Source organism: Tenrec ecaudatus, chromosome 8 (genome assembly GCF_050624435.1).
Source record: "Tenrec ecaudatus isolate mTenEca1 chromosome 8, mTenEca1.hap1, whole genome shotgun sequence".
NCBI lineage: Eukaryota > Metazoa > Chordata > Mammalia > Afrosoricida > Tenrecidae > Tenrec > Tenrec ecaudatus.
In genome coordinates this window covers 143856047-143870552 of record NC_134537.1, presented here as the reverse complement: position 1 = coordinate 143870552, position 14506 = coordinate 143856047, and the positions used below count along the sequence as shown (strand labels likewise).

Below are 14506 nucleotides of genomic sequence, written 5' to 3'. Positions count from 1 at the left end.
GCTGTACACACACACACGCACACACACACACGCACGCACGCACGCACGCACGCCGCCCCGGCCTGCAGCCTTCTGCCGTCAGGAGTCTTGCACCAGACCATCCTGCATCTGGTCCAGCAGGGCCCTGCCTCCCCTTCCCCATCCCCCACCCCCACCCCGGTGCTGTCCTGTGTGGCCCCCTCTGCTGAGTCAGAATCACAACTAGGTTTCCAAGTATGATAGAATTGTTTTTGCTTTATTCTCACTACCAAATGCTTGGGGGGGGGGAAAAGGGAGCGAGTGTACTTGAAAAAACTTGTCTCCTATAAAAACAACCTAGATCCATTTGTATGCCTCTTTTCTTTTGATGTTTTAAATTCTGAAATAAATACTAATAGTGCAGCACCGGGCAAGGTCGCCTGGACGTTGACTTAAAAAGAAAAGAAGATACACTCATATAGATGGTAGTGATTCAGAATAGCCTGTAGCTGCCTCCTTGATATTTAATAAGTCCTTTTGAAGTCATTGGCTTCTTAGAGCTCTCTCTTAGGGCTCAGAGAACTCGAAATCTGAATCTCCGCCACTGAGTCGGTTCTGACTCAAAGGAACCCTGGTAGCTGGTGGGTTTCGAGTTGGGCTGCTAACCTCAAGCTCAGCAGTTCAAAACCACCAGCAGCTCTGTGGGAGAAAGCTGAGGCTTTCCAATACTCCATCCACAGGGCGCAGTTCTACCCTGTCTCATAGAGTCGCTATATGAGTTTCTTGGAATAGTCTGTAATAATTATTTTCATTATTGGTATTTAAATGCAAGAGAAAACACTCCAAAAAACAGCAAACCTGCTGCTATCAAGTTGATGCCAACTCAGAGCGACCCTACAGGACAGGGCAGAACTGCCCCTGTGGGTGGCCGAGACTGTAACTCTTCATGAGACTAGAAAGCCTCCTCTTTCTTTTGCTGGGCAGCTGATGGTTCTGAACTGCTGACCTTGCCATTAGATGCATAACCACTGGGAAAAAAAACAAACTCTCACGTGCCCATCCCCTGAACAGTTGCTAGAGAGCCTTCTTGAGCTCACTCACGACGGCGCTGGAATGGAAGACTGAAGCCGAGGATAGGGAGACTGTGGGCTGCAAATGATGCCAGTAAGCGGGGAACAGCAGAGCAAAAGAACTCTGGATTTGGGAGACTCCTTTTTCAAAGCCACAACTGGCATCCATGCTAAAAATTATTTTTTAAGTGTACTGGTTTAGGATCAAGCTGCTTTAGCTTTTGAGAATCTTCGAATGGTTTGACAGTCCATGAGGTCATTTAAAAGACTTTATCTACACATAGGAGGGGAAAGAGGGGAGAGGGATAGTTAAAGTTTATTGTGCCAACCTGGCCAGTAAACACATGTGGGATTAACTGAAGGGCGGAGAGATAAAGGTTTGGTGAGCCTCGCCTTTCCAGTTCTTGGGTCTCTTGCTTTCTGATGGTTGGACCAGGGTGCACCTGCCTTAGCCAGTTCCCTGCTTCAGCTGGCAAGGCTCATTTCCTGCAAGACATCCCTGAGGAGAAGCCACATGGACCTACCCTGATGCAGCCCTGGGTGCTGGAGCAGCCGTGTGGAGACCCATGCCAGCGCTGAGATGCTTACCCGCTCACTGATTCAGCTTTCCTCCTGCAGTTGATGTCATTGCATGTGTTTTGTGGGATTGAGGAGGATTGTGGATTGGTGTCGGACATGTGGGTTAATGTTGAACTTATGGGCTTGGCCAGCACTGGGTTGTGATGCTTTCTTAATGTACACTCACCCTTTATATAAAACTCTCTCTTATACATATGAGTTTCTGTGGATTGGTTTTCCTAGTTTACCCAGACTAACACAGGGGGTTATATACAAATGTTAGCAGAGGCTAACCCTACATAGAATTTTCATTCTTCTGTTTACTTACATCTTTATAAAAAAGTATACTGTTTTATCATTTAAAATGTTGCTAGTTTATTTTAAATGTTTTTCTGTAGATAAAATTCAGGATAGGTAAATGTATATAGACAGCAGCTGGATTAATGGTCCCTTAGGGGGATAGCAGGGGAGGTTGGGGGAAATGGGAAGCTAATTGATGAAGACAAGAAGGAAGAAAATGTTCTACAATGGATTGTGGTGACGATTGTACAACTCTCCTTGATGTGACTGAACTATTAAATTGTACGATGTGTGAATTATATGCCGATAAAACAGTTTTTAAGTGTCCTCTAAGAGGAAGAACATACATTTTTTTAAAAGGGCTAAAGAATGGACATTCCTAAGGACCAGGCAGAAAGCTCACCTTCGCTCTCTGCAGGGGAAGCTCACACCATGTCTTGCGCCTGGACTCTTGGCCTGAGACAGTGGGCTCATTGCAAAATTGCGGGCACATGGTTTTGAGAAATGAATCAGCTCCCGTGAGCCATGACCTGGCAAAGGTCAGCTCAAGCTCCCTCGGCAGGTGCAGACTGGGAGGACTGAAGAGGCCTGACTTAAATGCAGGCTGTGCTCACATGTGGGGAGAGGGGTGGAAATTGCCAGAAGGGGCATCAGTCCGATCGTTGTCAAAAAGCCACTGGTGCCTATATGATAGTATTGTAGCGATCTAAAAGTTCCTGAGTCTGACCTCTGCCCCGTAAATGTAATGTCCTCCTCCTTAGGAAATGCAGGCTAAGGGGTCAGGTGTCTGCAGCTTCGTCTCAGGTGGAGGGAGGGGGAGAGAGACGGGGAAAAGCGAATAAAGCAATAGGTGGCAAAACTCGTAACAGCTGGTAGATTTTGATGAAGCGTTCACAAGCACCACTCACTCTGGGTCAACCCCTCCACCTGCAAACTTTCAACTCGGGAACAACAAAGCCAATGCCTCAACACAACCTCAAATTGATGTGAACCACGCCCATCGACGGTTTCGGGGGCTGTCATGTTTATAAGGGCAAACAGCCGCCCCTTTCTCTGGGGACCAAGTAGCAGGTGGGTTTGAACTGCAGAGTTGTGGATTCCTAGTTCACTGCTTATCCAACAGCGCCACCAGGGCTCCCTAACTAACCTCGGAGCAGAAGCTTGAAGAGCAGCTGCCTCCAGCAGGTGGCGCTGCAGCAGTGCTTCTGAAGCCAGGCTTTGTGGCAGAAACACCTGGAAGCTTTGGAAACCACAAAGGGAGGTCTGAGATTCAACTACCAAATTCCAAATCCGACTCATTGCCATCGAGTTGATGCCGACTCAGTGACTCTGTAGCAGCAGTTCTCAACCTGTGGGTCGCGACACCTTTGGAGGTCGAATGACCCTTTCACAGGGTCACCCGATTAATCACAGTAGCAAAATTAGTGATGAAGTAGCAATGAAAATAATGCTATGGTTGGGGGGTCACCACCACATGAAGGTGGTGGCATTAGGAAGTTTGAGAATCACTGCTCTATAGGGAAGGGTAGAACTTCCAGGTGAGTTTCTGAGGCCATTACTCTTTACAGGAGTAGAAAACCCCATCTTTCTCCCAAGCAGCTGGTGGTTTGAAACTGCTGACCTTGTGGATCACAGCCCAACTCATAACCAATGCACCACCTGCGCTCCTCAATGGGACTTTCCAGAGCCTGATTCATGGGAGATTCCATCTGTAGCCAGCAGCGAGAACCTCTGCGTACGACGCTGTAAAGGATTCTACTTATGAAGTTTACATTCAAGGAGCAACATTGAAAGGCGCTTCTACCCACATACTTATCCACCTTGGGTCAGTCTTTCAAAAAGAAGCCAGATTAAGTAGACGTCTAATATTCCAATGAGACAGCAGCTCCCCCACCCCCTGCCTAGCTTTGGAGACTATGCCATATCTTGGCATTAACATTCCTAGATCCGAGTGAGCAAAGACACTCTGGAGAAGCCAGCGTCCAGCCTCTGAAGCACCTCTGGGTACAGAGATGGTGAGAGATGGTGGTCAGACTGGTGAGGCAGGGTCTGTTAGGCAGAAAGAACCAGGCTGGTTCTGCGGCTGCCAGCAGAGGGCGCTGCACACCCAGCCGCCGGCCACAGACCACGAAAGGGCTAGGCTGTAGAAACAGGTGCAAATGCTGAATCACCCATCAGCCAGTGGAGCCCGTATCACACCTGGATCATTTCACCATCGGATGACTTCCTTGTAATTGCCATTGCGCTGTCCGCTCAGGCTGGGTTTTTTTTTCTTCACCCTCTGCTGCAGAATCTAGCACAGGGCCCAGAGACACCGCCGCTGCTGGGCAAATATTAACTGTTGTTATTGCTGTTTGAGGGAATTCCACAAGGGAGAAGTCTGTGGAAAGTACCGAGTATGCCGCCAGGGTAATTGGAGGTCATCAAAGATGACATTAAACACAAAACGATTGATATCCTAGGCCTCAATGAGCTAATGGACTGGTGACGCTGGTCATTTTGAAAGTCTTGGCTTACTGAGTAGGGAATGACAAATTTAAGAAAAGTGAAGTCACCAGAGCTTGTCAAGTGCTACCCTTTCCAGGGTGGCCGAAGGGCTGGGGTTTCCCTCTCCTCTCTCCAGAGGCCGAGGCCGTCAGGATACTCAGCTTCCTGGCCAATGAGACTTTTTATTTGCTTCCTTCCCAGAATACCCTTCAGAGGCCTCTACACAGTAAAAGCCAAGCCAGGTGCTGTGGAGTCCATTCCAACTTGTGCTGACCCCATGGGGGGGGGGGTCAGTGTAGAGCTGGGCTCTGTAGGGTTTCAGTGGCTGATCTTTGTGGAAGCAGATCACCAGACCTTTCTTCCGAGGCACCTCTGGACCAACTCGAACAGTTAGCAGCTGAATGTGTTCATGCTTTGCACTCCTCAGAACTCCAGATTAGGTTCTGAGAAATTCATCTTTCATCTGCCCTGTCCTGACCACCCCTGCCCTGCCCTGCCCTGCCCACCTGGAGTGTCCAACCCAGATCACTGGGTAAACAGACTCACATTCCAGCCGGCACGAGTGGCTGGGATTTCCACTGCTCCTCCTCGCAGTCCAGGAAAAGCCGGTTCATGATCTTGTTCTTCTCCTCTGGGGGGATGAAGTTCTCGATGATTAAGTACCTGGGAGTAGGGATGAGGGGAGAAGTGGGAAATGTGGAGTTAGACACAACATGGTGTCTGTGAAGGGAACAGTTTAGAAGCAACCAGCAGAGGGAGTGGAGGAGGAAGAACAACCCCCCCCCAAAAAAAAGGGTGGGGAGCTCATCCCCTGAGAAATGGGGCGCGAAACGGCTGCTTCTAAAGGAGCTCAGTGGCACGGGGGTTACACACTGGGCTGCTAACCAAAAGGTCTGTGGTCTGAACCCACTAAGTCAGTGGTTCTCAACCTGTGGGTCTCGACCCTTTTGGGGATCTAACTACCCTTTCACAGGGGTCACCCGATTCATCACAGTAGCAAAATGACAGTGATGAAGTAGCAACGAAAATAATGTTACGGTTGGGGGGTGGGGTCACCCCATGAGGAGCTGTATGAAAGGGTCGCGGCCTGAGGAAGGTGGAGAACCGCTGCACTAGGTGCACGTGGAAGAGAAAGATGGTTTATGTTTCTGTAAAGAATGCAGCCTGGGAAGTCTAAGGGGCAATTCTACATTGTTCTATAGGGTCACTATTTATGGCAACAACTTTTTTAATGCAAAGATTGATGCAGCCTTACGGGTTAATCTGGGGTGTGGGGTTTCAGCCAACAGAAAGAGGGGTTCCCAGTGGAAGGGGAAAATAGAAGACACTCCAGAACTAGGCCCTATCCCTCAGCGCGCCTTACCGAAGCCATGGACGCGTGGGCAAGTAGACAGTTGGAAGGAGGCCTTCCGGAAGGAGAGGAGGGCCTGGGGGAGGGAGGGGCGCTGTGAGGGCCGCACTGGGAAGAGCAGGGGGCTTACTTGAGTTTGAGCTCCCGGGTCTGCTCATTCTGTGCCTCCTCCAGGTCCTGCCGCACCCGGATGTATTCATCATGCTGGTCCTGGATCTCCGCCTTCACCGCCTGCAGCTTGGCGTACAGCTGGGGAGACAGGGGAGGCTCAGAGGCTGCACCGTGTGGCCATGAGGCGTGGCCACTCAGCCTTGGACCCCAGGCTGTAGCTCAAGAGCCACCAGGAAGAGGCCGGGGCTGAGTCTGAACCTCCCTCTGGCTGCCCCACCTTGAATCACAAAGAGCTATCCCTCTGACAAGGAGGGTCTTCTCCCTACACTGTCCCTACTCTGTCCCAGCTGGAAGGTGACCCAGGCTACTCCTCTCCAAAGTGGGGTGTGGAGGGCAGCACTGAGTCTCTGTTTCACTCAGGCGTGTCCGTGGTACTGCTGCTGTGGCTGGTCCTCGGTCTGGCCTGCTCCACGCCAACCAAGCTGCAAGCTCCAGGTTCTGCCCAGAAGCCAAACTGGAACCTGCTGATTCTGCCCTAGACCTTCCTCTCATGGACATGTCTTTCCCCTGCCATGGGCTTTGCAGGGTCCTGGTGACCAGATGTCCCCAGCCCAGCCATTGGCAGGTCATCAGGGGTCTTTGTGTTCCCTTCCCAAGCATCCCCAGGCTAGAGTCTCCTTCTCAGGCCTCTTCGGTCCTCCACTTCCCTGTCCTGCACCAGCCAGTCAGCCCAGTTATGACTCACTAGTGCCATGGCGAAGGGGAAGTTTCTCAGGACCACGAGGATGGCCACTGTGGAAACAGGAAGTGAAGAGCATTCCCAGCCTCAAGCCCAGCCCTGCCCAGCAGAGAGGGCTCTGTCCTCAATAGTACTAGGGCCCTACCCTCCCACTCCTCACCCAGCAGCCCAGGTAATGGTGCTCAGGCCTTCAGCAGTTCAGTCAAAGTGGGGAGTCTGACTCTGGGGTGGATGGGTGGGTGGGATTTGCTGAATTATCGGTAGACCTTGACCCCGCCCTGCACACCGCACCTTCTTGAGCTTCTTGGTTTTGACCTCCACCTCCTGCTGCAGGGACGTGTAGGTGCCCCGGAGCTCCATGGTCTCCTCGTCTCTGAGCATCATTTCCTGCTGTATTTCCCGCTCACGGCGTTTCTAGGGGAGGACAGGGCAGAGGGCCTCAGCAGTGCGGCACAGGGGTAGGGGTGGGGGTCAGGGGACCTGAGGGGGTGGGACCACTCTGCCTGTCACAGGATCTGGCTTCGCCGTGGCCACAGAGCCAGGAGAGGGAAAGGGCCGTGCAACAGTTCACGCCTCCTCCTCTCGGCTCGTGAGGCCCTGCCTTTGCCAGGCCCTGTCCCGTGGGGATGCAGGCCCATCGTGTCAGCCACAGCCACCCCCAGATGCCACATGCTCCCTCCAGGCTGCTTTACCCTCTCCTCTGCCGGTGTCACATGAACTGCCCAGGCAGCTGATTCAGTCAACAGTCATATAGTTGTCAGGAATTCCTACCCTTGTGGAAGGTCCAGGCATCAGGCCCAGATACCTCGTGGAAGCTAATGTCATAGAGAGCCACCCCTTCCTCCCCCTATTAGCTTGCAGTGCCCGTCGGGTGCAGGGCCACAGGGGGTTAGGGGGATGGGCCCCTGAAACACTGAGGGGGCAAGAAGGAGGCGTGTTTAAGGTCCGGCTCTGTAGCACCAGGATTCTGAATTCATGAGGGCTTCCTGCCTCTGCCACCAACACATGACCTTGGGCCCATATGTCTCCTGAGGACCCGAAGCCCAGTAGCCCCACCTGCTCAGCAATCTCCTGCCTCTTCAGTTCCAGCATCTTCTGCTGCTCGTTGGTGTGGTCCATGATGTTCCTGCCGCCGATAAGCAGCTTGCTCTCCATGGCCTGGGGACACAGAGGGGAGAAGGCATGGGCTTTCCATAGGGTCACAGAGTCCCCAGCTTGGGACGTGTAGCTCCATGGCTCTGTGGTGCTTCCAGAAGTGGACACGAAATATATTCCAGAGGGTATCCTCATGGCCCTCAGAGAGAATGGACTTTCTTCGCCAGCCTCTCGGGCCCCAGACGAGGCCCCCAGTTTCACCAGGACCACTGGGCACGGTAGAGAGAGGGAGTCCCTCGGGAAGCTTGGAGACAGAGGGAAGGCTAGATCACCATGCTGGGAGGGGCCATCTGATCCTGGCAACATGGACCAGGTGGGGCCCAGGGGGGTGGGGGCGGGAGATAGATTAGATATAGCCACTGGGGAGCACAGCCCTTTAGGTGACTGGCTCTCCACACAGGTGACAAACAAGTTCCCATCTTTGTGTGGCAGGAAAGGCAGACAAATCAAAGAGGGGGTGATATGTGGCCAGGAGCAGCCTGCACTTGGGAGAAAGGCAGAGGGCCGGGAGCTCTGCCCATCGACCATGGGACTCAGCAAGGTTCTCCCTTCCGTTCTCCCACCTGTAACATCTTCTGAGCATTCCACCTGTTTCGGGGTGGCCTGCCAACATTTGCTACGCACCATCTGCCAGATGGTGAGCTAAGCCTTGGACAACTCACTGCTATCGAGTGGATGCCGACTCATAGCGACCCTCCATGAGAGGGTAGAACAGTCTCTCTGAGTTTCTAAGATTGCAATTTGTTACGAGACCAGAAAGCCACGTCTTTGTTCTGCAGAGCGGCTGGTGGTTTCAAACTGCTGACTCTGCGGTTAGTGGCCCAGTGTGTAACCACGACAGCAGCGAGACTCCGGTCTGAGCCCTTAGCAGACATTATCTCCTTTCCCCCTAAAAAGGTACTATTACTCTCCCCCACTGAACACATGAAAAATCAGAGAGCAGCCTAAGGTCTGAAGCTAATAAGGTGTTGAAGAGGTGGGGTTTGTTTGAACCGATCCACTCCCAGAGCCTGAGCCTGGAGCCCCTCAGCTATGTGAGAGCCCCAGTCCAGTTATGACCCAGACATTGGGAAGTGCTTGCTGGATCTGAAGCTTAAATGGGCTGTATCATGTGTGGTTACATACATGACTTTTCCATTCACGCGAATATGAGGGCGTGTAGCAGTGGCCATCCAGTGAACGGATTCTTGACTTCCATGGGAGGGACCCCAGCTTGATTCTTAGCCAATGCTCCTCCTGCACAGCCACTGATCGATCAGTGGGTGCTCGTGTGTTGTATCCAAAACAAGCTTCCAGACTCAAACAGCTTGAAGGAAAGCCTGACTGCTGACATCAGCCAATGAAGCCCCCTGGGCCACGGTTGATCCACCAGATGATGCAGAGCTGGGCAGCTTCTTTCTGCTGTGCAGGGGGTGCCAGGAGTCGGCAGCTGACTCCGCCACAGCTCCGAATGAACACATGGAAATTGCAGCCCCACCCCAGCTGCCCTCTGAGTTCATCACTGGCTTCCCTGAAGGCTGAAATCACCTTGAGCCACTGGGAGAAATTGGCTGACTCCCCAGGGGAATTTTTCTCAGTGCCAGCAGCTGACTTGTCTGAGGGACCTGACAATAGGGAGGTGCTGTCAGCCTGGGGAACCACACCTGCGAAAGGCCTGTTGTCAAGGACACATAGGGCTGGGGTTAGGGGTCACTCTCTGGAAGCTGGACTACGTGGGGGTGCCCAATGGCATTGAGCAAAGTCGAGGCAGTTGGAGACGTGGAACCCTCATGCTGACCCCAGACAGCCTCAGAGGCCAAGACTGTGTCCCTCCATCCCCCTCCCTGCCTGACCCCCTGCCTCAGTCTCCCCTTCTGGCCCTCCAACACATCCCATCATACCCAGGGGGAGCCATCAGAAACCCCCATCTGACCCTGCTGCTCCTCTGCTTCAAACCACTTCAGGGGCCTCCATCCCTGGTAAGACCAAGTCCCAAATCTGCAGCACGACAGGGAAGCCCCTGGGCCGGCCGGGTCTCCCAGCACTCACACCCCTGTGTGCTCGGCAGCCCAAGCCTAGCACCAAACTCGCTGCCATCGAGTCAATGCTGCCTCCCCTGTGGGCTTCTGAGACAGCCCCTGTTTTTCAGTCCAGTTTTTCTCCCTAGGAGCTGCTGGAGGTTTCGAACTGCCGACCAGAACTGCATGTGGCCTGCTTTGGGCCTTCTCAACACCAGGACGAAGTCCGAGTACTTTCACATAAGGTAACCATCACTGGAGACTCCTTCAGGGCAAGAGTCGTTCATGTCTAGTAGCCTCTCAGTGATCCTGGGGCTTCGTGAGCATAGTGTTGGGCACGGAGTCGGTGTTTGATTAACTGAATTGAATCCTTGGTGGGAGACATTGGTCCAGAAGGTGGGGTCCGCTCCGGGTCCTTCCTGTGGGTGCTCTCACCCTGAACAGACACAGCGAGCTCTTTGTCCCGGCTTCCCCTCCTTCAACTGATCACCTCACACTCACTGTCGGGGTTACAGGGACAGTACAGCGAACACTGAGCAGCAGAGGACACCTAGCTAGGGGGGTGGGGGAGGGAGTGGTGGAGAAGAGGGAAGGGGGTGGTGAAAGCGGAGAGAAGGCGAGACTCTCTCCTGTGCCCAGAGGAAGGCCCTCCTGTTGCTGGATATCGGATCCCTGTGTTGCTGGGTCACGGAGCCTTAGAGGGCTTGGGGTCGGCCGGATCCCCCATTCTGGGACATAGGTATCCACAGGAGCCCGGAATCCTTGTAGGTCTGGTTTCCTTTGCTGTCTATTATGCATTGAATTGTGTCTTCCAAAAAGATACGTGGCTATCTTAGCCCCTGGTTCCTGTGAACAAGACTTTGTTTAGTAACAGGGTCTTTGATGATGTTTATTAGACAAGTTAGCATAAAGTCATACTCCAGTGTTTGTCCATTAAATGAGAGAAACTCTCTTTTATAAATGGCAAAATGGGATTTCCGTTGGCAAGAAAACCAAACAGGATCCATACTTCATGCCATACTCAAAACAAACTCAAAATGGATCAAAGACCTAAAATGTAAAACCTCAAACTATAAAATTCAAGGAGAGAAAGCAGAGAGACAAACCTAGGGGCTCTGGTTTATGGAATAAAGACAATATTAAACATAACTGAAAAAAGCAAACAAGAGACCTGCTAAAAATTAAATGCTGATGCTTATCGAAAGACTTTGCCAATAGAGAGCCCATAGGCCGGGGAAAGAGGGGGGACAGTGACATAGCTGACCAGAGTCTAATCTCTCAGATGGACAGAGAAGGCCAATGCCGCCACAGCTAAAGACCAACAATCCAACTGAAAAACGAACAAGACCCGAGCAGACATTTCACCGGACAGGGTTGTCAGCAGTCATAGCCCCCTGTGGTTGTTGCTGCTGGGTCCTAGCACGTCAATTCTGACTCATAACGACCCCGCGGACAAGTGAAACTCAGCCGGGCCGGGCCACCCTCAGCGGTGTTAGGTTTGATCGAATTGCTGCAGCCACTTTGCCGATACGGCTCGTCAGGGGTCTTTCTCTTTCTCTCCGACCCTCTGCTTTACCAAGCATGATGTCCTTCTCCAGGGACTGGTCTCTCCGGACACCATCTCCAAGGTTCGTGAGACGAAGTCTTGTCCTCCTTACCTCTAAGGAGCACTCTGCCTATACTTCTTCCAAGACTGACTTCTTTGTTCTTTTGGCAATCCAGGGTCATTTCAGTATTCTTCACCAGCACCACGCTTCAAATGCACCGATTCTTCTCCAGTTTTCCAGAGGCCATGTCCAATTTTCCCAGGTAAATAGGAGGTGGCTGAAAAGATCCTGGTTTGAGTCAGGCCCAGGTATCAGGTCTCTTGACTGCGGCATCCCTGCGCAATGATTGCGGATACAAGCAAGAGATAATCTTTGACAACTTGAATCTTTTCTCCATTTTTCACAGTGTTACCGATCCAGTGGTGAGGATATGGGTCTTCTTTACATTGAGTTGTAATCCACATTGAAGGGTGTGATCCTTGATCTTCATGAGCAAGTGCTTCATGTCCTCCACACTTTCAGCAAGCAACGTTGTGTCATCTGCAGATCTCAGGTTGGTAAAGAAGCCTTCCTCCTACCTATATGCCAAGTTCGTCTTCATACATCTTACTTCTAGTTCCTCTGATTATCTGGTCAGCATACAGATTGAATAAAGATGGGGAGAAGATAGAACCCTGGCATACACCTTTCCTGATTTTAAACCATTCAGCACTCCCTTGTTCTGTTCCCACAACTGCCTCGTTCCACGTCCAAGTTCCAAACAAACACCATGAAATTCCACAGGAGCACAATCAGGTGGTCTGGACTTCCCATTCTTCTCAAGACTATCCATAATTTGTTATGGTCCATATAGTCACATGCCTTGGCATAATCGATAAAACATATGTAAGCATCTTTCTGGTATCCGTTGCTTTCCGCTAAAGTCCATCTGACATCAGCAGTGATAGCTCTCGTTCCACGTCCTCTTCTGAATCCGGCCAGAACCTCTTGCAGCTCCCTGTCGATGGACTGTTGCAACGACTGTTGGATGAACTTCAGCAAAATTTTCCTTGCATGTGATATGAATGATGTTGTTCTATAGTTAGAGCATTCGGTTGCGTCACCTTTCTTTGGATCTCTTCCAGTCAATGGGCCAAGTATCTGTCTTCCAAATTTCCTGATAAAGCAAATGAGTGCTTCCATGCTTCATCAGCTTGTTAAAACATTTCAATGGCTATTCCATCAATTCCTGGAGCCTGGTTTTGGGCAAATGCAGACCTGTTTCCTTCAGCACCAGCACTGATTCTTGATCTTATATCACCTCTTGAAGTGCCTGACTGTTGGCTAGTTCTTTTCCATCTTCTCTTGATGCTTCCAGCATCACTCACTGTTTGGCCCATAGACTCTTTCCATATTGTAACAATTGTAACACAAGGCTTGAATTTCTCTTTAATCCTCCAGCTTGAGATGCGCTGAGCCTATTTCTCCCGTTTGGTTTTCTGACTCTAGTTTGGTGCACATTTCATTATAATATCTTACTTTGTCGTGTTTACTTTGGCAGCACATACGCTAAAATATTTTACTATGTCTTCTTGAGGTGCCCTTTGACATTTCCAGTTCAACTTTTAGACTTCGTCATTTCTTCCATTTGCCTTAGCTCTATGATTAAGAAGTTTCTGGTCTCTTCTGACATCTACTTTGATCTTTTCTCTTTCCTGTCTTTTTTTTTAATAGTTTAAGTTTTGTTTTTTTTAAACATTTTATTAGGGACTCATACAACTCTTATCACAGTCCATACATATACATACATCAATTGTATAAAGCACATCTGTACATTCTTTGCCCTAATCACTCTCAAAGCATTTGCTCTCCACTTAACACTCCTAAGGGTCAACGAACGATCCTTGAACTGACTACAAGCTTTTCTTTCTTGATGTGTTTTTTTTTTGTTGTTCTTCGTCAGTAGTTTGTTATTGTTATTTTGGTGTATACTGTTGCTTGGTTTTCCCCTCTCTTGTTTTTGTGCATGTTATTATCTCCACAGGTCTGTCTAAATAAGACAGGCTGGATGAACTATCTGGAGGAAAAACAACGGGACCAACAGTTCCGTAGGGACTTGGGATAGGGAGAGGTGGGGGGTAAGGAAGTGGTGTTAACAAACCCAGGGATAAGGGAACAACATGGGATCCGAATTGGTGGTGAGGGGGGAGTGGCAGGCCTGGTAGGGAATGATCAAGGGTAAGGTAATGTAACGAAGAGGTATAGCTGTAACCCAGGTGGGGACAGAGCATGCTAGTGGGGCAAGAGGAAGGTCAGGGAAATAGAAGAAAGAGCTGGGAGGCAAAGGGCATTTATAGAGGTCTAGACAAAGACATGTACATGCAATATATATGAGGATGGGGAAATAGATCTATGTGACTATATTTATAGGTTTAGTATTAAGGTGGCGGAAGGATGTTGGACCTCTACTCAAGCACTCCCTCAATGCATGAATACTTTCTTCTATTAAATTGGCATTCTATGATGCTCACCCTCCCGACACAACCGCTAAAGCCAAAGCGGGTGAACAAGCAAATGTGAAGAAAGCTGATGGTGCCCGGCTATCAAAAGAGACAGCGTCTGGGGTCTTAAAGGCTTGGAGATAAACAAGAGGCCAACTAGCTCAGAACCAACAAAGCCCACATGGAAGCACACACCAGCCTGTGTGATCACGTGGTTTTGAAGGGATCAGTTATCAGGCGTCAAAGAACAAAAAATCATATCATTGGGTGCATACCTCCATGATATGATCGCTGAGGACAAACGAGTGCATAAGCAAATGTGGCGAAGAAAGCTGATGGTGCCCGGCTATCAAAAGATATAATGTCTGGGGTCTTAAAGGCTTGAAGGTGAACAAGCGGCCATCTAGCTCAGAAGCAACAAAGCCCACATGGAAGAAGCACACCAGCCTGTGCGATCACGAGGTGTCGAAGGGATCAGGTATAAGGCATCATCAAAAAAAAAAATCTTACCATAGTGAATGAAGGGGGAAGTACAGAGTGGAGACCCAAAGCCCATTTGTCGGCCAATGGAGATCCCCTCCCAGAGGGGTTTAGAGGAGGAGATGAGTCAGTCAGGGTGCTATGTAGCACTGATGAACAACATAGCTTTCCTCCAGTTCCTAAATGCTTCCTCCCCCCCCACCCCACCCCACTACTATGATCCAAATTCTATCTTGCAAGTCTGGATAAAGCAGAGGTTGTACACTGGTGTAG

The 14506-nt window shown here is 50.5% G+C and overlaps 1 protein-coding gene across 1 annotated transcript in view; it reads right to left on the bottom strand.

The window, feature by feature from the left end:
- Positions 1 to 14506, bottom strand: part of KIF3C (kinesin family member 3C) — a 49298-nt gene that overhangs the window by 11579 nt on the left and 23213 nt on the right. The window contains exons 2-5 of the mRNA XM_075557005.1: positions 7631 to 7732; positions 6866 to 6988; positions 5855 to 5973; positions 4920 to 5036 (exon numbers count right to left, since the gene is read on the bottom strand). Of these exons, the coding sequence (XP_075413120.1) occupies positions 4920 to 5036; positions 5855 to 5973; positions 6866 to 6988; positions 7631 to 7732 (461 nt within the window). The remainder of the gene's footprint in view (positions 1 to 4919; positions 5037 to 5854; positions 5974 to 6865; positions 6989 to 7630; positions 7733 to 14506) is intronic.